Below are 22,230 nucleotides of genomic sequence, written 5' to 3'. Positions count from 1 at the left end.
CCAGGAGTATGAAGAAAACAACAAGGACCATGATAGCCTGGATTTCCTCATGCTCACTCCCAAGGTAAAGGCAACAGTTGTTCCCATTTTACAAGTGGGAAAAGTGTGGCTTAGGGAAATTAATATGCCCAGGAAGGCTGAGGCAGAATCCGAAGCCTCACCTGTTCGACTTCAGAGGCAGAGCTTGGAGCCACTGTCTGGTCATGGGGAAGACGGAACAGAACTGTGTCATTTACAGAATGACCTAGGTTGGCACGAGGAGTCAGGAGCTACTGCTCCAATTTCTTCCGTCACTGCAGAAATCCCCCTAGGCCATGCGGAAGTCCCCATCAGCCCCCAAGCACACCTTGACTTCTCCACCTTACAGGATTCATTCCTGTAAGGAATTCTTCCTCATTCTTCCTCATTCTCCCAAGCTGTAAAAATTCTACCAGTCCTTTAAGCACCAGCTCAAATAACACAAAGCCTCACAAAGTGTATTCTTGGTCCCTACCCATATCGTAAGGGTTAGTCCATCCTTTCATCTAAAGGTTAAGCGAGCATCTACTGTGCACCAGGCACTCCTAGATCAGGGGTCAACAAACTTTCTTTAAAGGGCCAGTGTGTAAATATTTTAGGGTCTGCAAGCCATATGGTCACTGTCCCAACTATCTATCTTTGCAGTGTGAAAGCAGCCATACACAATTTATAAACAAGTGTGGCTGTCTTCCAACAAAACTTTATTTACAAAAATAGGCAGGAGACGGGGTTTGGCCAGTGGTCTCTAGAACCCTGTCCTAGGCTTTCCAAAGAACAGCAATCCTTCAAGACACTCAAGAGTTCTCACCAGGACCTCAGTGGAGAAAATGAAGTACACTGTAGCCCTCCTTTGAGAATCTCAATGATCATCAGAAAATTAAAGGTTCTAAGGAGTCCTGCGGTAAAGATACTTTTATACTCTGATTAACCCAATGTTTCCCAAATTTATTCAGAAGTATTCCCCATTAAAGCCAAACTAAAACCACAATGAGATACTATTTCATATCCACTTGAGTACACCTACCAGGATGGCAGTAATCAAAATAACAAGTGTCCTCTAGGATGTGGAGAAATGGAACATCATATATTTTTGGTGGAAATGCAAAACTGGTTTGGCCACAATGGAAAACGGTTTGACAGTTTCTTAAAAAGCTAAACATACAACTCAGAGGTTCCACCCCTAGGTTATTCCTAATAGCCAAAAACGGAAAAGCACCCAAATGTCCATTAACTGACCGACAAAATGTGGTGTATCCATACAACGGAATGTCATTTAGCCACAAAGAATGTTATTTATGACGAAGTGATACATGTGATAACATGGGTGAGCCTTGAAAACATGCTAAATGAAGGAAGTTAGTGAGACCTTGCATGACTCCATTTATATGCCAAGTCCTAACTAGGCAAATTTAAGGAGACAGAAAGTGGAGGAGTGGTTGCCTGCAGGCTGGAGGAGAGATGAAGTGTAAATGGGTACTGAGAGCCCTTATGACGTGCTGGAGATGTTCCAAACCTGTATTGTGATGAGGTCACGATCGGCAGTGATTCAAAATCACTGACTTGCGCACCTACAAGGGGAGCACTTTATGGAATGTAAACTGTAACCCAGTTACTAAGAAGTTGTCAGGAAGGGGGGCGCCTGGGTGGCTCAGTCAATTAAGTGGCCGACTTTGGCTCAGGTCATGATATCGTGGTTCATGAGTTCGAGCCCCTCATCGAGCTCTGTGCTGACAGCTCAGAGCCTGGAGCCTGCTTCAGATTCTGAGTCTCTCTTTCTCTCTGCCTCTCCCCTGCTTGCACTGTTTCTCTGTCTCTCTCAAAAATAAACATTAAAAAAAAATTTTTTTAAGTTGTTAGTAAGAAGTGTACTGTGCCATGTTTCTGCCTTTCCAAAGCAATACTTCCTCGAGGGCATTACGCAGAACACACACTTAGGAACAGCACACTGGCACTCTTGCGTCTGTTAGTCCTGTTTTGCTCCCATTGTTCAGGGGAAACTGAGGCTCCATGTATTACTGAGCTTGCCTTGGATCACAGTCTTCTGTTCCAGTGGCCCCCTGGCTGGAGGGTGAGATCCAGGAAAATAGGAGGCAGTGAGGAGCGTGAGTCTAGAAGAAGGGACTCTTATGGCATCGAAACTCAGGGAAGAGCCCTAAAACTTGTGCCTCATGGGGAGACGTGAACAGAGGTACTGCAGGTCAGGAGGCAAAGTGCAGAAGGGGCAGGCCAAGCAACAGAGAGGCTGCCACGGCTTTGGGGAACCCGCTGGTTCTTAACATAGCACATCCTCATGTGTATTACCTAGGTCCCACGGAGCAGAGAGGATCTCACCACCCACAGCTGGGGTCCCAGGACCCTCCAATTCCTGACCCTTTCTCCTCCTCACCAGGACTCAGCATGGCCCAAAAGTGCTGCCCAAGCCTTTCCAGCCCCACCCCACGGGCCCCCACAGTACCACACCTCTGCATCACCAGCCACCAAAAGCTCTGATGAAGTCTGACCATCTTTGCCACCCCTCGTGCCTCTGAGACGTTCTGTGCCGAGGCTAGCAAAGAGCTCCTGTCTGCCAAGGAGGGACAGCACGCAGGAGAGGCACACATGCCATTAGGAAAAGCCCTGGACAAGGAGCTCCAGAGTGGGGAGGAGGGGTCTATTCCCAGCTCTGGTGTCTATCACGAGGAGACCTCCATCCTTTGAATGTCACCTTATCCACCGGGAAGGGGGGCAGGCTGGACGCAGAAGTGAGAGGAGCTACCATTGGTCAGCTACTCACAATGCACCACTGTCCCTTCACACTGACAGCACCTTGAAGGGTGGGACAGGTACACCATTTCACCAACGAGGGAACAGAGGTTCCAAGTCACATGCCCAGGGACCCCACCAGTAAGTGGGAGAGTCAGGTTCCCCAGCTTTGGTGTTTCTTCCCCATCAAGATGTCTACCAGGGTCAGTCTAGAGCAGACGTGAGGATACATGTGTGTCAGGCATCTTGACAGTTTCATATACTTTCTTGTGGTTTCATTAAATATCATCTGGACTAGGGATGCCTGGGTGGCCCAGTTGGTTAAACGTCCAACTTCAACTCAGGTCATGAGCTCACAGCTTGTGGGTTCGAGCCCCACAGGGGGCTCTGTGCTGACAGCTCAGAGCCTGGAGCCTGCTTTGGATTCTGCATCTCCCTCTCTCTATCTGCCCCTCCCCTGCTCTCTCTCTCTTTCTCTCAAAAAATAAACATAAAAAAATCACCCAGAATAGAGTTAATGCACTGAAATTTGGTAACAGCCCCTTATGCATTATTCTGTGCCTGAGCCTGAATTAAAGTCATTCATTAACACCTGTGCCACCAGCTACAGGGCCATAAGCTATACACCAGGAGGCCAGCATCAATTTACATCTGTCATCACAGTAGATCAGAGTCTTTAAGTGTCACAAGCACCATCTGGCTCAGCTGAAAACAACAGTATTCTTTCAAAATCAAGATTCAACCATTTTCCTAAAGGAACCTCTTGAAATCCAGCAAAGACATAACCCAACAGGTGCTTTTGTTTGGTTTTTGCTGGGCACCAGAGCCTTCTCTTCACCCATTCCCATTCATTCCTCCCTCCTTGCATCAATTATATTCTCCCCAATCTACTAAAAAACTCTTCCTTCAAGGACCTAGGTCCAGCAGCCTGCAAAGAGAAGGGACATGCTGGTCAGATTCTGCCATTAGATAAAACAGGCAGCTGCCCGCATTTCAGACACAGGCAAGAGGAGCATGGAAGGGAGAAGGGGAGAAGGGGCGAAGGGACGCGGGTGGGGTGGAGAGTCCTTCTCTCAGCCCAGTTCTGGCTCTGGCTTGCCAAGAGAGGCAGTTTGGACAAGTCCCTTAACCTCTCTCTGCCTCAGAATCCTGTGTGTGGGATGAGGACCCCCACAGTGATGTTACATCATTTATCCCCTGGGTGGGTGGTTGGAATTGAAAAAGCGTGGCTGGAGGGCATGCTCCGGGCCAGGGCACAGGGCCAGGGCTTCCCCTTCCCCTGCTGCACCATCAAGACATGAAAGAAACCTCAGACAAAGCCCTGTGGTTCACTAAATTGCTACCTCTCATTATTTAGTGTAAGTCATCCACCATTTTTTTGTGTGTGAATACAAACACACTCGTGGCTGATTTTATATACAAATATCTTTACTCCACCAATGAACAAAAGATAATAGATCATAGCTCTTCAGCACTTCCTAATAAGCTGAATTACTCCTCCTCCGCCTCCCATTCTGCGGGCAAAGAAAGTGAGTTGCCGGGAGGTGTAAGTAAGGAACACACAGCTCATAAGTGGAAGCCACAGGGTTCAAATTCCTGTCCTGGGGCCCCAAAGCCCAGGTCTCTGCATCCCCATACCGCATCACCATTCTTTTAAAGAGCATTTCAGTAATTCTGCGTACAAGCAGTGCTTCCACTCTCAGCTCATTGGTGCATTCAGACTGCATCAGCAGAAGGGTTAACCGCTCCCTCTTGGGGCAGGGGCTCTGGGTGAGCGGGCACCCCAGGGCTGACAACTGAGGGCAGATAGCTTACCGCTGGTGGGGGGGGGGGGGGCGGAGCGGGAGCGTCACCTTGGGGCTCTATCACTGTCAGTGGGGGACAGGTGCTGCATGCTGCTTCTTGAAAGCGGGGGCCTGGGTCTGACTTCGGGGGTGGTTACCAGGCTAGATCTAGAGGAAACGAGGGAGCCACAACAGTGGGCTTTGACACGTAACCCCTCTCAGCTTCAGCAGTGTGGACATTGGAATGCTATCGTGTGTGCTGTTTTTTTCCTTTATTTACTTAAACTTGCTTCCTACATCTTCTGCAAAAAAAAACATGGACTACTTTTGCAACAAGGAAATCGAGTGTCCACTGGAGAACCCACTTCTGTAAAAGGGAGCTGACCTTTACAGAATTAAATTCCTGAACCTGGGAATTTCTTTTCTTCAACACACAGAGCAAAAAGAAAGGTAAGAAGAATGGAGCTAAATGCATAGGGAAATACTGACAGGAAGAGATTCTGAATTGTTAACAACAGCCTCAAAGTTTGTGTCCCCCCAAATTATATGTTAAACCCTAACCCCCAGGGTGATGGTATTAGGAGGTAGGGCCTTTGGGAGGTGATTAGGTCATGAGGGTATTGCCCTCCTAATGGGACGAGTGCCCAGAGAGTTCTCTTGCCCCTTCCACCAGGTGAAGGCACAGCGAGAAGATGGCCACCTATGAACCAGGAATGAGCTTTCACGACACACCAGATCTACCAGCACCTTGATCTTGGACCTCCAGCCTCCAGAACTGTGAGAAATAAATTGTTGTAGAAGCCACCCAATCTGTGGTATGTTTGTTATAGCAGCCCAAATGGACTAAAACACATATTTATAAATTATGTATATCTGATGCACAGATGTATCTCATTTATGTAGCTGTTGTGTTTGAATCACTTACAACATTCACTACTTCTGCAACCAGTTAAATATTAAATAATTACAAGGAAAAGGACAGAAAGTGCCAGTTTGGGTTTGCTTTGGTGCATCTCCTGAGAGCTAGGAAGGGCGGCCCTGGCCTGCTCCCTTGCAAGGGGGCTGGTGATCTCCTCCCTGCTCTCCTTAACTCAGGCCCCCAGGAGCCTCCCTGGTGGTGAGGATTGAGCACAGAAGGAGGTGAATTCCTCTGGTCCACAGGAAACATCTGTAGGGGGAGGCAGCCCCTCCCAACCCCACTGGAGAGCAGCGCCTTCTGGAGAAACCAGGGCTGCCCTGGGGACAGCCAGAGCCAGGAGTTTTGAGTTCTGGTGTATGAGCTGGGCAATCCCTCAGCTCCTCCAAGATTATGTTTGTTCAACGGGAAAACAGAATTGTTTTTCTTCTGCCTATCTCATGGGGCTGATATAAAAATTAAATGAGATAATGTTAAGAAAAACGGTTTATACGATAAATAAATAATGACAAGTAACTCACTACCAGGGCTGTGATTAAGATTTGTCACTCAGGAGGGATCATTATCATAAATGACAATGTATTCTGTAACCTCTCAGCTCCTATTTTTTTAAATTATGAAATAATCATGTTCCTGGTTTTAATTTTTTAACTCAAATAGTACAAAAAAATTAAAAGCAAACAAAACTCTCTTTCTCCATGCCTGTGTGCCCCCATCCCACTCTCGGGTCACCACGTTTAACAGCTTCCTGTGTAAGGTTCCAGAAATATTCTACGAAAACAAGGCATGTACATATATTTTTACAATTATGGTATTATATACAACTTTCTACACTGTGCCTTTTCCACTTAATTTGACCTTAGAGATTTTTTTCCATATCAACACATTTTCTGTTCATTCCTTTTTAGCAGTTCTTGCGACGATACCACAATGTATCTAATCAGTATCACATTTTACATGTGTCCCTTTTTTTTTTTTTCCAACAACGACAAACGATGTTGCCATTGGCATGCTGTTCATAACTAGAATGGTCACCCAAGTAGGATAAAGTTCCAGAAGTGGAATTTTGGGGACAAAGCTGACACACTGCCCAAGCACTGAGAGTTATTGCTAAGTTGGCTTCCACTGCCGTGTAAAAGCTATGAGAGAGTCCAGGCCAATTTGGAGCCTCCCCCCTGCCCCCATGAGGAAAAGCCCACCACGGATGCATGCCAGCGGGTAGCTGGGAGGCATTAACAGATCATAGGGACGTGTTCTTACTTTCTCAGGGCACGGATTGGCCAAGCAGAATTACCACCATCCTCACAACACTGTTTCTGCCCATCCCTTCCCACCCACATGCCCTCTCTCTGGCAGAAAACTCAATTTCATGCACTTGGACCAGGAAAGTGTCCCCCCAGCCCTGCCTCCTGCGTCCACCTGGCAGCATGGGTGATCTGTCTTACTCCTATTATTCCATGGATGGGGCCTTTGGAGGCAGCCCATGGGATGATTTCAAACCCTTTGGAAAGGCACCAAGGTCCTTCACACTCGGCTCCAGCCTTGCTGGCTGCCGGCTCTTCCCCCAACACCTCAAGCATTCCCCTGCTGTAGGGTCGCAGCCCCCCGCTACTCCTTCAGCCCGAGGCCTCATCCCCCACATCCACATGGCTGCCTCCCTCACTTCTCTCAGGTACCTGCTCAAATGTCACCTCCTTAAAGAGGTCCTCCTTGGTCCTGTGACACTCTTGTTCCCTGCCTGCTTTTTCTTCAGCAGAACGATCCTGACTTAACCTAATACTTTCTGTGTATTTGATTGTCTGAGAAGCCAGCTCCACCAGGAGAGTATGTTGTTCTGTTTATACCGTATCCCAGAACCTACAATGCTATCTGACATATAATAGGTACTCAGTAAAGACTTGTGACTGACCAGATGCTCTGGCTCCTGCCTACTTCCTCAGCAAAGCCCCCACCATTCCCTAGGCTCCACATGCAGTAGTATGGCAGGTAAAGTCTACAAGCCTCAACATTTAGCTTCAGGTCTTGCTTCGGTTCTTGCTTAAGCTATTTCTCCACCTGGCATGCTATTCAATCACTCCGCTGGCAAACACATAAACTTCTATTCACCCTTCAAAACACAGCTAAGCCTCATCAACTCCATGAAGCTTTCCCCAAAGCCCAGTCTTCCTCATCTTGGCCCAATGCAACCATCCTACACGTATCTGTTGCTTTATATTTCAAAAAATCTTTTATTTTATTACATCTTTACTTTCCAGCTTCCCCCACCAAGCTGTGTGCTTCTTTGGGGACAGTAGCACCGCCCCCTCATGTTTCTGACTACTGATAAGATGTCCAACACCTAGTAGGTTCTCAGAAAATGTCAAAAGAACAACCAGGTGAAGAAAATGCACTGAGAGTTCTCCAGGTCCACCATGAGGGGCATACAGACCTGGCTGATGAGACTTCTCTAAGAATGTTTAAAAGAATCCACGCAGACTTTCAAAGATGTGGATGACATCTTCCTTGTAAAAATTAGCTACCACATATTGAACACTTGCCACCGGGAAAGCATACAGGCCTCATCTCTTCTAACACTACTGAAAACCCTGACAGTTAGGTCCTATGACCCTCCCATCTTCAGAGAAGCAGATGGAGGTTTAGGAGGGTAAGTTGCCCAGGGTCATGCACTGGGCTGGTAGAGGAAGCGATGACTTAAACTGGATTCTAGAACTTGCCGCTCAAGTCTACACTGTGCACGTCAAGGAGGTAATACACTGGGAGTGGAGTACTCCAAACTAGCAGGAGTAGACGGTGCCATGCAGTGCTGGGTTCTGACTTAGGGAAGGGTCGGGGGGCATTTCTGAACCTGCAGTAGGAGGCACTATGGCTGATTCAGACACACAGGCTGACGCTGCATGAGGATCAGCCATGAATCCACACCTGTAGAGGCAGGGGTGAAGTGGGGCACCAAACCTCAGTACCAGGAGCTAACTTGGGCACCCCACTTACACCCCATCAAAGTTAGTATGTGTTCTCCCCTTTAATCCTCAACAGAAATCCAGAGAGGCTGGCAAAGCAGGGAATGTGACTAATTTCCAACTCACAAATAGGAAAGTCAATCACAAACATTCTCTTTCTGCACGCAGTCCTTTCCAAAGGGTCTAAACTATACCGGGCTCAAGACAGGGGAGGACCCATTCAATCCTCATCTCAGCCCTGCAGGTGAGTGTTATCATGATCATTTCCAATTTACAAATGAGGACAATGAACTTTGAGGAGTTAAGAAACATCTGTCCAGGGGCGCCTGGGTGGCTCAGTCGGTAAAGTGTCCGACTTGCGCTCAGGTCTTGATCTCGCGGTTTGTGAGTTCGAGCCCCGCATCGGGCTCTGTGCTGACAGCTCAGAGCCTGGAACCTGCTTGAGATTCTGTATCTCCCTCTCTTCCTGACCCATCCTCCGCTCATGCTCTGTCTCTGTCTCTCAATAAATGTTAAAAAAAATTTTTTTTAAAAAGAAACATCTGTTCGTTTATTCACTCTTCCACCTACCCATCTCAACTAATATTTGTTAAGCACCTAGAATGTGCTGGCAGAACAGGGAACAAACGAGGGCAGCCCTTCCTGGCATGGGGCTTACATTCTAATGGAGTGAGGGAGAAAATAAGCAAAGATGCGGGGATTTCAGTAAGGGCTACGTAGACAATAAAACAGAGCTATGGGGTTGAGAGGGGCTGAGTGCTGATATAGCTGGGATGGTCAGAGAGGGCTTCCCAAATGACATCTGCATGAAGATTTCATGGTAAGAAGGAGCCAGACACATAAGGATCTGGTGAGGAATCTTCCAAACAAAGGGAACAACAAAGACCTATGACTGAGCATGGGTCAAGTACGTACAAAGGACAGAAGGAAAGCCAGGTGGAGGAGGGCGATGGTGGAGGGGAAGGAGTCTGAGAGGGAGGCAGGGCTGGGCCCTGGGTCCACAGGAATCAGGGCTTCACTCCAGCTCCCCTGCCTCCCAAATTTTGTGTCCAGAGAAAATCAAGTAGCCACATGATTTAGAAATAATGAAATTTTAAAACCTTGTCCAGTGAAGATACACCAGAAAGATAAGACCACACCCTTCTGAACAAAGATACAGAACTGAAAACCCTTAGGGCTTAATTCAGGCCCAGCACACAGTATGTACTCAACAAATGATGGTTGAATGGACACCACGCAAAAGTGATTTTAATTGTACACACAGCAAATATGGACTTGCTGGAGACACGTGGACTAATGGAACCCAAGGCCTGATGTGAAGACAGACCAAAGTCCACCTGATGCCACGACGGTGGTTACACTCTTGGCAGTACTCAATCCCAGCAGAGGACACAGGCTTAAAATTTAGGACTGCAAACATATTTAGATAAATGCTCAGATGCCAGAAGCATAATGAGTTACTAAGAAAACCAGAACAGCCTAATTTTGAAATCTGACATGAGAAAGACAAATTGCCCCTGCCCCATAGGCCCCTTGCTTGAGCCACAGTCCAAGACTGACCCAGGGCCCAACCTTTTCTCACTGGCTAAGCCAATAACTTGTACCCTGAAAAGGGAAATGAACCTGTAAGACAGGGGGTGGGCTGGGCCAGGTGCCCAAGGTCAAGGTGAAGCTATGGCCAGTCATGTGCAGGGAAGTAACACCTTGTACCTGATTTTATGGCCGTTTAGGGGCTTGTCTCACCTCCGCTTCTAGAGGGCTAGAGTTGCATCCCACATTTCTGCCTCCTCCAAACGTGCAGTGTCCTTCCTATGAATACCAGGAACTCACACATTTATGGAATGAGTGAACGAGCAGGCAGCCAAGGCAGTCTATTTGGACCAAGCAGTGTGTGGGCCTGAATGAGGTCAGAGGCAGTAAGGAAAGGTACCAGGAGCACCCTGAGGTGGGGCATCCGTGAGCCAGCCACACAGGGAAACAGGACAAAGAACCAAAGAAGAAACGTTTCTGAGGAAACTTGATACAATACTTGAAGAGCTGTCACACTGGCAAGGAATTAGACATGCTCCATCCAAAGCCCCAGAAGTCAACTGTCAGCTGAATTTAAGGAAGAACTCCCTCCCAGTATGTGTCAAACTGTGCTGCATGGACAGCTAGCATTCAGGGAGTGGGGGTAGGGTGGGGGTAGAAAGGAACGACTCCAAATGATTCCACAGGAAAATACATTTGGCAATTTGAGTTAATCAAAGACAACAGATGTTCTTGACAAAGGACACAGTTTTCAACCCTTCTCAAATGCATGTAGCCCCAGTGGCGTTTCATAGGATGTTATGAACATCTCACAGAGTCTCCTTTCCAAGCTCATCTCTGGGAAGAGATGAATTAGAACCACCTGACAGGGGCGCCTGGGTGGCTCAGTTGGTCATGCGTCCGATTTCGGCTCAGATCATGATCTCACAGTTCGTGAGTTCAAGCCTCGCATCAGGCTCTGTGCTAACAGCTCAGAGGTTGGATCCTGCTTCCGATTCTGTGTCTCCCTCTCTCTCTGCCTCTCCCCTGCTCGTGCTATCTCTTTCAAAAATAAATGAACATTTAAAAAATTAAAAATAAATACATACATACATAAAAGAACTGTCTGACAAAAGCATCTTATGAAAAGGTGATTGTCACACAGGTATCTGAGTACCTTTAGGATGTAGAATTCAACACTGCACAGATGATACAGATGCAATCTAATAGAAAACTAGAACCATGGGTTCATTCTCCCATGGACTTTCATCTAGAATGGCCACGCGGTAGGCCACAAGGTTCAGTTACACACGAGGGTGCTGTCTCCTCCCACCACTTTGTGTCCAAATAAGGTGATGATATGGATAGTGCAAAGGGATCCAGGAAGCAATCGATGCTGTTGGCCAGGGACCTTAGTGACAGGATGAATTCTTGCCAGAACCCACTCTGAGTTTTCGTGTAGTATTTCCAAGAAAATATTGCCTGCCTGTCTTCCTTGCATGCATCTATGCATTCTGTAAATATTCCTTGGGGATCTTCCACAGACCAGCAGTAGTAAGTAAAGCCAGACAAGGTGTTCCTTTAGGACTACCTTTTGGTGAATACAGACAATAAACAAACATATTTCACACACACAAAAAAATGATTTAATTGAGGTTTTCTATATATGACACAAAGGAAATAAGTGGTGAGAAACAATGTAAGTTACACGGAGATCTTCTCCATTGTGGGGTTTCAGGATCGATTCTCTAAGGGAGCAAAGAGACCCTGTTTTACAGACCCTCAAAATATGCAGGTCACAAATAAGTCTCTGTAGTATGCCTCTGGGAAATCATAGCCCAGTGGGGCTGGGAAAGGCCACACCAGTCCACCTACCACAGTAATCCTCTCTCTAGCACATGTCTTATGTATGCTGTATTTGACACTATGACTCAGTAGGTCTGGGGAGGAATGGAGAACCTGAATTTCTAATCAGGTATTCTAATGCCACTACTTTGTAGACATTTAAGTAACACTATTGTATCAGGCATTAAAAAAAAACCCTAAATAAATGGAGGGCTATACCATGTTCATGAACAGAGAGGCTCAATCACAAAGATATCAATTTTCTTCTAATTAACCTAATCATTCAATATACTTCCTACCAAAATCCCCACGAAGTTATTTTGTTCTTTATTGTTGTTTAACCTGACAAACTGGGTCTAAAATTCATTTGGTAGGCAATTTTGGAAAAGAACAAAGACAAGTCCCCACATGTCTTACCAGCTCCAGGCTTACAATAAAAATGTGGGTGTAGTATTAACACACAATTAGCTAGAGAGACAAATGGAACAGAACAAGAGCCCCAAAGCAGACCTGTATTTTTAAGATAACTATGTATGGAAGATAGCATTATAAATCATAGGAAAAAGATGAATAATTCAGTAAATATGGCTGGAAAATTTGATAATTTGTATTAAAAAACAACAACAGCCCTGAACTCCTACATCATGCCATGTACAAAAATAAAATTCCAAGTAGATTATATTCTTAAATATGAAAACACAAAACTTTAAAACTTTAAAATTTTTAACATTTATTCATTTTTAAGAGACAGAGTGAGCAGGGGAGGGTCAGAGAGAGGGAGACACAGAATCTGAAGCAGGCTCCAGGCATTGAGCTGTCAGCACAGAGCCTGATGCAGGGTTCAAACTCACGGACGGCAACATCATGACCTGAGCTGAAGTCGGATGCTTAACCGAGTGAGCCACCCAGGCACCCCAAAACTTTAAAACTTTTAGAAGAACATATAAAAGATTTTTCCCCCAACTTTGGGTAGGGAAATACATCTTAAATAAGATACCAACTGTGCAAACCAAAAAGAACAGACTGGCAAATTTGACTTCAATAAAGTTAAAACTCCAAATGCCATAAATAAATAAGAAAAGCCACACACTAGGGAAGGCAATTTGCAGCATATTTATATCTAGAATGTGTCAAGATACTAATATCTAGAATGTGTCAAGAATTCCTACCCATGAGGAAAGACACACAATCCAAAGAGAAAAGAATGCGAATGGGAAGTTCACAGATGAGGAACCCAAATAGGGAAAAACACATGAAATGTGCTCAACCTCGCAAGTCATTAGAGGAATGCAAATTTAGAACAGTCGGATGCAAAACTTAAAAATTAACCAGACCAAATGCTGTCTAGAATATGGAACAGTAGAATTCTCATACACTACTGTTTGGAAAGTAAATTAGAACAATCCTTTTAGAAAGCAATTGGACGTTACCTGATAAAACCGATAATAAACATGCACGCTACCATTAGCAATCCCACTCTTAGGCACAGGCCTAGAAACCTTCCTTCACGCACACAGGGAAGCATGGGCAAGACATTTATTCAGTGTTCTTAGTAACACTGGGAAACTAGAGAAAGTCTAAATGCCCATCAAGAGGAGCTGGCTAAATACAATGTAGTCTTTTTATACATTGAAATACTATACGGCAGGAAAAAATAAATGAACCAAAGCTGCATGTATCAACAGGGGAACATCCCAAAACCAAAACTGAGCAAAGAACAAAGTTGTAAGAAAAGTAAGTAATGGATACCATCAATAAAAAACTTGTAAGTATGCCACAAAGATCTAGGTACTATTTGGGAGATGTATATATAGCATATATATAGCTAACATACAAATAGTTTATATATAATTTTATATAGAGCTTATAAATTTTTATAATTTTATAATTTTATATAAAGCTTTATAATTTTTATAATAAAAGCTTATTAAAGTTTATAATTACATATTAATATAGAATGTGTATATATATGTATGACATACACACACCAACTATAAACATGAGAATGATAAGTCTAAATTTAGCATCATGAACTCTAGAGAGGGAAGGAGATGAATGGTATCTGGGAAGAGAATTAAAATGACTCATAAAACCACTGCCCCTCTACCCTACTTATAATCAGCATTAGGGTAGGCAATGTTCTTGAACAAAGCCATACTTTTTTCAGATTGAATAGTCTCAGAAAACATTTAGCCCAACCTCTGACCCACAGAGGAAACATCTCTTCAATACCCAAAACGAGGTGATCCTTCTACCTCAGAAGACCCCAAGTCAGGGCCGCTGTGTACTGTTATGCAGGTTGGCACTGTACAATTCTGGAGCACACATTTCACAATATGAATGAGGCCCCCTAGGGTTGTGCAGTGCACGACTTCTATAACCATACGTGGCAGCCCTGTAACTGCCAGGTCACAGACCCCTTTGGGATGTTAATGAAGAATGCCCACCTCTGGGGAAATGCCCATTCACACAATTACTGCCTGTAATGTCGGTGGATTCAGACACCTCCCCAACAATGCTTAGTGACCCTCCACCAGGTAAACACTTTCAGGGTTGGGTGATCACAACCTTCAGAAGTACTTGCAGACCATGCTATGAAACTAACCTCTCCCTTAAGCACATTTAAACTTGCCTCTTTAGAACCTCTATCCATTCAAGTTCACCTGCTTCCTTTGCACATGACACTTCAGGTACTGAAGGAAAGCTAACCTGCCCTCTCTGCCCTGGAGACTTCTGCTTTCCAGGCTAAATACACTTCTGACTTAGTTTATAGCAAACATGATATGTCTCCTCTTTTGTTAAAAACCCTTTTTTTTTTTAAACTACCATTTTTAGCAAGAATTTCCTGCCCTAATAAGCAACCAGGCATGCTGACATGCCATCAAAGAACAAGAAAACATTCCTCTCAGCTGCTCCTTTAGGAAACGTGTAAAATCTCCGCACTGGCTTCCAAAGCAGTCAAACGTCCCCAGAAACCAGGAAGTGCGAAGCCAGAGAAAGAAAGGGTCAGACTTTTTCCAAGGGTGGGGGCAATGTTAACTGAGCAGAACCAGGACAGAGGCCCCACAGGCCAAGGGACACGAGTCACTTTCCACTTACTCCCAAAACTCCATGACGGGAGAGGTGGCGTTCTGCAGGGACACATGACTGTGGTTGCTCACGTTCAGTTTCTGGAACTCCACACAATTCTCTACAGTGGAAACAAGACAAGAAAGACAAGATTAACCTCTGCAAGGGCTGGACCTTGGGAAACATTCAAAGCTGATGGTGCAACCAGGTGGTTTTAACTAGCCGCTCTAAGCAAACATGCCTCAGAGAACACCGAGGAGGAAAATCGATCACTTACAGTTTAAATGAGAGGTCTGGTCTGATTAGAACAGGAGGGAAAGGTTTGGGGGCACGACACCTTCTCTCACTTCCACTCCAAATGCCCTATCAAACTCTCCTCCTGCACGGTTCTGAATTTCCTTTCCTTTTTCCCACTTCCCTACAGAAGCCCTCTCCATGGCATTTATCTGTCCTGCCCAGTGGCCCCAGCAGGGGTGGAGGGTCTAAAAGAGTGAGTCGGTCACAGTGTCCCTACGACAGTAATGCATTTGAGACTCCGTTTTCCTTCACGTAGGAAGACACTGATATCGCAACTGCCTCATAAAGATGTGGGAACTGGATGAAATGGCGTGAGCCTGTAGGTGTAAAGAATTTCTGCTTTCTTCCTCATTCCCTCGCTTGATTGGTCAATCCAAGAAAGGATTTATTGAACGTCTCATTTCATGAAACTTGATGACCAAGGGGGAGTTGAATTTCCAGTAAAAATATCCAACTGTTCAATCTTAAAGGCCCAGATTGACACCCTCCTCCAGGGAGACTTCATCTATCTCCCTCCCCTGAATTCTAAGAAAAGTAGAATGTAAAGACCCTCCAAGGAACCACCTTCTCCAACTCCCTTTAATTTTGAAGAGGAGAATCTAAGGTTCAGGAACAGTCAAGGGACCCATATCCCTACCCACTCCCTCCTCTATAAAGTCAGTTAGGGACAGAACTGGGAGTCCACTCCGGCCAGTGCCCCATCTCGTGATTATCACCCAGGTCTGTTTCCCACCACAGAACCTGCACCTCTTTACAGCACCCCTGTTTACAGAGCTCTGCGCCAGACTGTGAACTCCCCGAGGGCAGCTGCACTGTTCACTCTGGAGCCCCTGCACCCAGCACGGAGTCAGTGGTCTGCTTCGCTCTGGCACTGCTCTCTCCTCGCATGGGTACAAACCCTCCAACTACATCTGTAGCCTCTGGAGCAGGAAGCACCTCTCACACATGACATTTTTACACAACACAAGTGTTCACATGCTAGGAGAGAAAGGGGGCTGCAAACCAGTGGGAGAAAGGTTTGCCGTCTGCTGGGGAAAAGTCCCCCAATCGTCTGCCTCCTTCCTGCTCCTCCTGGCAAGGACTAACCATATTCTGAAAGCGGGGGGGGAAGTGAGGGGGAGTCTGTGGGGGCCACAACATCCTGAAAGGAGTCTGAAAACCTGAGATTATAGGAACCCTCATGCCTTTTTCCAGGGAAGGGAGCCCTTAGTTTTGATCAGTCTCTAAAATAGTGTGTCTCTTTGTTTTTTCCCTAGAGTAAACAAATTTCTCAGACATCCAACACTGACAAGGTATTTTTATTAAAATGACATCTGTGTACAAATAAATGAGTTATAAAGTCCTTGTGATTATAGTACTCATACGACTATAAAACCAGAATTAAATTTATGCATTAAATACCAACTACGGAACACAATTCAAACTGATAGCATAAAATGTATGTGTAGGACAATGCCATTTTGTGAAATTAAATGGATTTCCTGACAGGAGAGTGGAGCCAAAGGGAGGAGGCAGGGTCTGTGGAGTTCAGCTTGCCTATTCTTCCACTGGCTATTTGAGAAGCAATTCTACTATCATTTTCCTCTGGTCACACTTGCGCAAGATCTTCATTCTTACAGTTTGTGGCATTCCTAACTGGACTTTGATGAATACCAAAGCACCATTTACAAATTAAATCTCTGTGCTCTCCTCCATTGGCCACCATCATCCTACTTATCAAGAACCCATCTTAAACTGTAAACACGCACAACGCTGGGCACTGAAGTCTCCTGACTGTCCTCGGTGGAAGGTGGTTGTGCAGATAATCTAGAACATGTGCGTATTTTTAGAGTGCCCTCAAAATAAACACACACAGTTAAATTATCATGGAGGACTTGCAGGCCTCCAAGAATATATCCTTGAATTTTAATTTGATAAACATCTCTATGAAGTCCCCAGCCAAAGAAAGGTTAGGAACCAATGCCCTAAAGAGAGATAGTGAGACCTCCACACAATCCAACAGTGGGAGCAGGGCAGTCATCACAGCACTGGAAGTGACATCACAGCACTTTCTAGACCTACTACTCCCTACTCCCTGTTCCTTATGCTGATAACCAACATCCCACCCAATCTTACCATACCTCAGCCTGCAGGATGAAACGACCCTTCCAGGGACAACCTAACCACAGGTTATAACACAGATGGTGAACAGCTTAAGGCATGCGTGTTCATTCCAGTCAAAAGGCAGTGGCTGCCTGGAGCACTGCTGAGAAGGGTTCTGAGGCCAAGACTAGGCTCAAAAGGATAGAGTTCTACAGTCAATCAGCGAGGTCTGCTCTGAGCACAGCCATCACAGATAGGGAATAAATATGATGTTGCTTTCCCTGGATTTTAAGACACCATCTCGATAGGATGGACAAATTGAAAAGCAAACAGCACATTAGAATCCAAAGTAATCTAAAGAGTTATCCATTCAAGGAAGTGGGAGAGTGGTACATTCAAATTTCTACCTGGGTTAGATTGGGAAAGTAAATAAGCAATGTGAGCTGAGTGGAGACTGTGGCCAACTTGTGGACAGATGCCTTATCCAAAGACAACTGCTTATCAGCCCCAGCTGCTGTCAAGCAAGACTGTGAGAATGTGGGTCTGCTATTGCCAGATCTTTTATTTATTTATTTTTTCAAGAGAAGCGGGAAATCTGGATTTTCATGTGAGGTCTTCTGGTTTTTAAATTTTGGCAACCAAACACATTTTTGAAATTCACTGATCACTGAGTTAAAGCCTAACTGGTCTACAGGCCCATGGTTTGCAACCCTTGATCTAGCCTAACCCGTTCATTTTACAGAGGAAAATCTGACACCCAGAGGGGCCTGGCTGGAACTAGAGCCTGAACCTCTCTCTGCCCACAAAGGGCTCAGTCTCTGTATTCAGCAAAGCGAGGAAAGAACATCACCATTCTTCTACCCATGCCAATTACTGAGCCAGGGCAACCAGACCCAGTGCAGAACTGATCTCCAGTTTCAGTGGAATCTGGATTCATGTCAAGAGGCCAGGATTGATGTCCAGGACAAGGGCATACCCCCAATCCCTGGTCCCCCAGCAGGACCTGCAGAGAGACCCTCCCTGGGGACCATACCTGTGTTCCACTCATGCCCACAGGTAGCCCAGGGGAGCTCGGTGGTGAAGCAGTTGCTCAGGTAGAAAATGGCCCATGCCAGGATAATGATGTAGTACACGTTTAGATGGGCCTCGATCACCTGTGTTGCATAGCCAATGCCTGAAAGAACAAAGGGAGTGATGTGGGTCTCTTACCACCTTGTTAAAACAGTCTCAGCTGCCTTTCACAGCCTGACATCACCCAGGCACCATTTCATTCTTGAACTCAGTGCTTACCTTCAAACAAAGGGCAAACTTTCCTCCAACATGTAATGCCACCTTCACTCGTGAACTGTCCCAGAGCTGTTTCCAAGAAAAAAACAGGAATTCCACAGCAAATAAAAAACACCACATAGGGAATCAGGAACGCCCCTACAAGGATGCAAAGTAAGGGAATGAGGTTAAAATTGCCTCTACTATTTCGAGTTCAGCACAAGAAATCTTTAATAATCACCTACTACGTGCAAGACATAATGTTCACTGAGCTTGAGGTCAAGTTCACATCTTGACGACCATAGTCAGAAAACATGGCCCTGGGTTTGTGCTCTCTGCACATCTACCTCACATCTCCCAGCCTCAACTTGTTCATCTGTAAAATAGGGCTTTTAATATTTAACATCCGTACCACTTATCTCACAGAAATGTTGTGCATCTAAGATGATAATGTAAAAAGGAAGTGTTCTCTTTGCTTAATTCTATAATGTATATATTTCACTCTCTAGCACTCTCTAGGTTAAATCCATTCTCTCCCTGAACATTACATTCTTCTTTTTTATCCTAAAGTAACCTCAACAGGCTAGGTGAAGGGGACCCCTTCTTCCTATTTACTTTGGAAGTGATCTGCAAAAAAAAAAAAAAAAATCTTTTTCATTAAGAAAAGCATTCTCAAGGAGATGTGCTATTAGCAATATGGCGCCCCAGTACATGAGACCCAGCTATGGAGTTGACTTATAAGGGGTTTGCAACAAGTATCTATCTCCCCAGAAGGCTGACTGAATCAATCTGAGAAAGACCGCCATAAGCTTTAGTGCTCCTATCCTGGTACACAATACCCACTGCCTGGGCCTTTCTTTGAAACAAATGAAATAACTCAGGTGAGCATGAGCTACTATAACCAGAAAAGGATTTTCCAAATCCCTCATTCCCTCTCACCTGTTTAGTAACAAAGCTTGGAAACACATGCTATTCCTCACGATCTGATCTAACAAATGAAGGCTTTAACTGAAATTGCTTTTTGCTAAATGAAGTCTCTTCAGCCTTAGAACTAATAGCAACAATTTTGATCAAACCTGATAGTAGGACCACATCCATCAAATTTTGAAAGCCTCTTTGAAAAGCTTTTGGGGGCAAGATACTGTTTTGTTGTCGTTGTTGTTGCTGTTTTCGTTTTCTTAGTTTCACATTGGGAAAGAAATCCTTTAAACTATTGCTGGGATCTATGAATAGAATTGTATAGATTTTTTTTTTTAAAAGGCAAGCAGTGGATAATCAGATACTCCAGCTATATCAGAAGGCAAAAAGTGTGTGAAAGGAACAAGACGCTCTGTTTGCTGAATATAAATGTAAGTGATTAGAAGAAGCTACAACAGGTTCGCTAATATGCTGTGAACCCTCTAGAACCTAACAGCACTTTCTGAAAGACTTCTAGCCCATGTATTCGCAAAGTTAGTACTCAAGATAACCACCTCAATTAAATCAGGATATTTGTGTGCCCAATGGGGACTCTTGGCGAGTTAAAAAAAAAAAAAAAAACCTAATTTTTAAATTTTACTCACTGCAACTTTTTTTTGTTTTAATCTGTGCAGAATTTGTAATTAACCCAATTTACTCTGTCTCCTCCTTTTAGGAATGCATTGTTTTGGTATAACAATTTCCTGTATTAAAAAAAAAAAAAAAGATGCTAAAACGATTTTTGCCTGGGACTACCCTAAACAGGGTTTCCACGGGTTTCTAAGAAGACATGGCAGCTAATAAAGGCTGAATCTGCAAAAAGGCAGAACTCAGCTGAGGCCACAGGGCACGTTCCAGGTCTCCAAGTCCACTCCCTCTGTCCCCAGTGCCAAGCCACCAACACCGGCGGCCACTTCATTACCAGTGCAGAGCAGGCTTGGAGCAGCCTGGGCTTTCAGGATGAATGTCTCCAAAGAAAGGGCCTGGGCCAAGCAGTACCCTTCTCGCTCTCCCTGCAGCTGCTCGAACAGGAAGTCCTACTCCGAGCGGCCTAACAGTGTGGTCCCTGCCAGCCAACTTCTGAGCCACCTCCACTGGGGTCTTGGGAATCTGCTAGAGGGGCAGGGGCACAGCAAAGAGAGAGGAATACATGGACACAAGCTTTTCCTGGGAGAAACTGTGCCACCCACGAAGGTTTCACAAGGTCCCTTGCCACACACCCTACCATCTGTCCTGCTGATAGGATAGGTGGAGGCTCCTAAAGTCCTTCAGCTGAAAGATTTGAGGATTCACTGCAGAATCTCCACCAAACTGACTCGGACAAGTCACTAGGAACAACTCTCTCATCACCTTCCTCTCCCTGTCCCCCACTCCACAGTCTCGAAGCATCTCCTAAACATTAAATCAGTGTCGTTGCTCTTTGTCCGTGTCTCTGACACCAGTGAAAGAAACCGCTTGGTGCAAGTGTTTCCGCCAGATAGGCCCGAAAAGAGGACCTAGTAAAGGCCTTAAGGGCAAATGAAAGACGGGGCGGGCAATCAAACATCAACACCTCGCCCAAAAGTCCTCCCTGTTGTCAGTCCAATCCCAGTTTAAAACAAGGCCTTGGTGCCAGAATCCCATCTTTATCTCTTTATGGGGTTACTTCTCTGACCCTTTGCATCCTCATCTGCAAAATGGGTTTGCCACTGCCTGCAGAGATGACTTTAAGGATGAAATGAGATGATGGAGGGAAAGCTGAGTCTGGCATTTCACTAAGTGCTCAGAACCCCAGCCTACACGGATCCTGATCAGAGTCCTTTTCCTTCACACTGGTTTCCAGTTGGGGAAGCTGAGGCTCCAAGGGGCTGTCTCCTGCCCCAGACGCTAAGGCACGTCTCAAAAGCAAGGAAGGGCTCCCAGCATGGGCCTCCACCCGACGCTGGCTCAGAACACACCTGGCGACCACGTCCTCGCGTGCTGGCAGGCGGCACATTCAGGTGCGAAGAAACGTGCACATGCGCCCTGGGACAGGCGAGCCTAGCCCCGGGAGAGCTCACGCGCCAGGTGGCCCAAGGCAGGCACTCCCCACGAGGGTCCCGCTACACGCAGGCGCGGGAGGGGTCACTCGCTCACCCCCTTGCTCCCCGCCCCCACCGGGCCGCTTTCCCCTCCTCATTCCCGCTCACGCCGCGCGCGCCGCCTCACCTCCTCCGTTCTTGTAGCACAGGTAAGGGAAGCGCCACACGTTCCCCAGCCCGATGATCTCCCCAGCCACGCTCAGCACGAACTCCACCTTGTTGTTCCAGTGGCCGCGCTCGTGGACCGCCTTGTCGCGCTTGTCGCGCGGGTCGCGCGCGGGCGCCGCGCCCCCGCTGCAGCCGCCGCCGCCGCCTCCCAGCGCCTCAGACTCCCGCGCCTCCTCGGCAGCCTTCCCATTGCCCAGAGGCAGCGCCTTCTCCGCCGTCATGGCCGCGCTGGCTGCCTCGTGCGCCGGGCCCGGCTCTGCGCCGCCGCCCCGGGCGGGCTGGCTTTTCAGGAGGCGCGAGCGGGCGGGAGGGGGGAGGCAGGGGGTGGAGCTGAGGGGCCGGGCCGGGCCAGCGCGGGGACCGGGACGCGGCGCGGCGGCCCGGCCCTCAGGGCGCCCACGCCGCCTCAGCCCGGCAGGGCCCGGGAGCCCGCGAGCACCTTGCGCGCGCCGAGCACCTTGCGCGCGCCGAGCACCTTGCGCGCGCCGAGCACCTTGCGCGCGCCGAGCACCTTGCGCGCGCCGAGCACCTTGCGCGCGCCGAGCACCTTGCGCGCGCCG

At 46.5% G+C, this 22,230-nt stretch overlaps 1 protein-coding gene across 1 annotated transcript in view; it reads right to left on the bottom strand.

The window, feature by feature from the left end:
- The window catches only part of SLC6A11 (solute carrier family 6 member 11), a 133,744-nt gene extending 111,843 nt beyond the window's left edge, over positions 1-21,901 (bottom strand). Inside the window, exons 1-4 of the mRNA XM_007075526.3 lie at positions 21,630-21,901; positions 18,510-18,644; positions 18,253-18,393; positions 14,871-14,961 (exon numbers count right to left, since the gene is read on the bottom strand). Coding sequence (XP_007075588.2) covers positions 14,871-14,961; positions 18,253-18,393; positions 18,510-18,644; positions 21,630-21,891 — 629 coding nt within the window. The 5' untranslated portion in view covers positions 21,892-21,901. The remainder of the gene's footprint in view (positions 1-14,870; positions 14,962-18,252; positions 18,394-18,509; positions 18,645-21,629) is intronic.
- Positions 21,902-22,230: the final 329 nt, after the last annotated feature.

Source organism: Panthera tigris, chromosome A2, assembly GCF_018350195.1.
Source record: "Panthera tigris isolate Pti1 chromosome A2, P.tigris_Pti1_mat1.1, whole genome shotgun sequence".
NCBI classification, from domain to species: domain Eukaryota; kingdom Metazoa; phylum Chordata; class Mammalia; order Carnivora; family Felidae; genus Panthera; species Panthera tigris.
The sequence above is the reverse complement of the archived record's forward strand: the minus strand, read 5'-3'. Positions and strand labels throughout refer to the sequence as shown.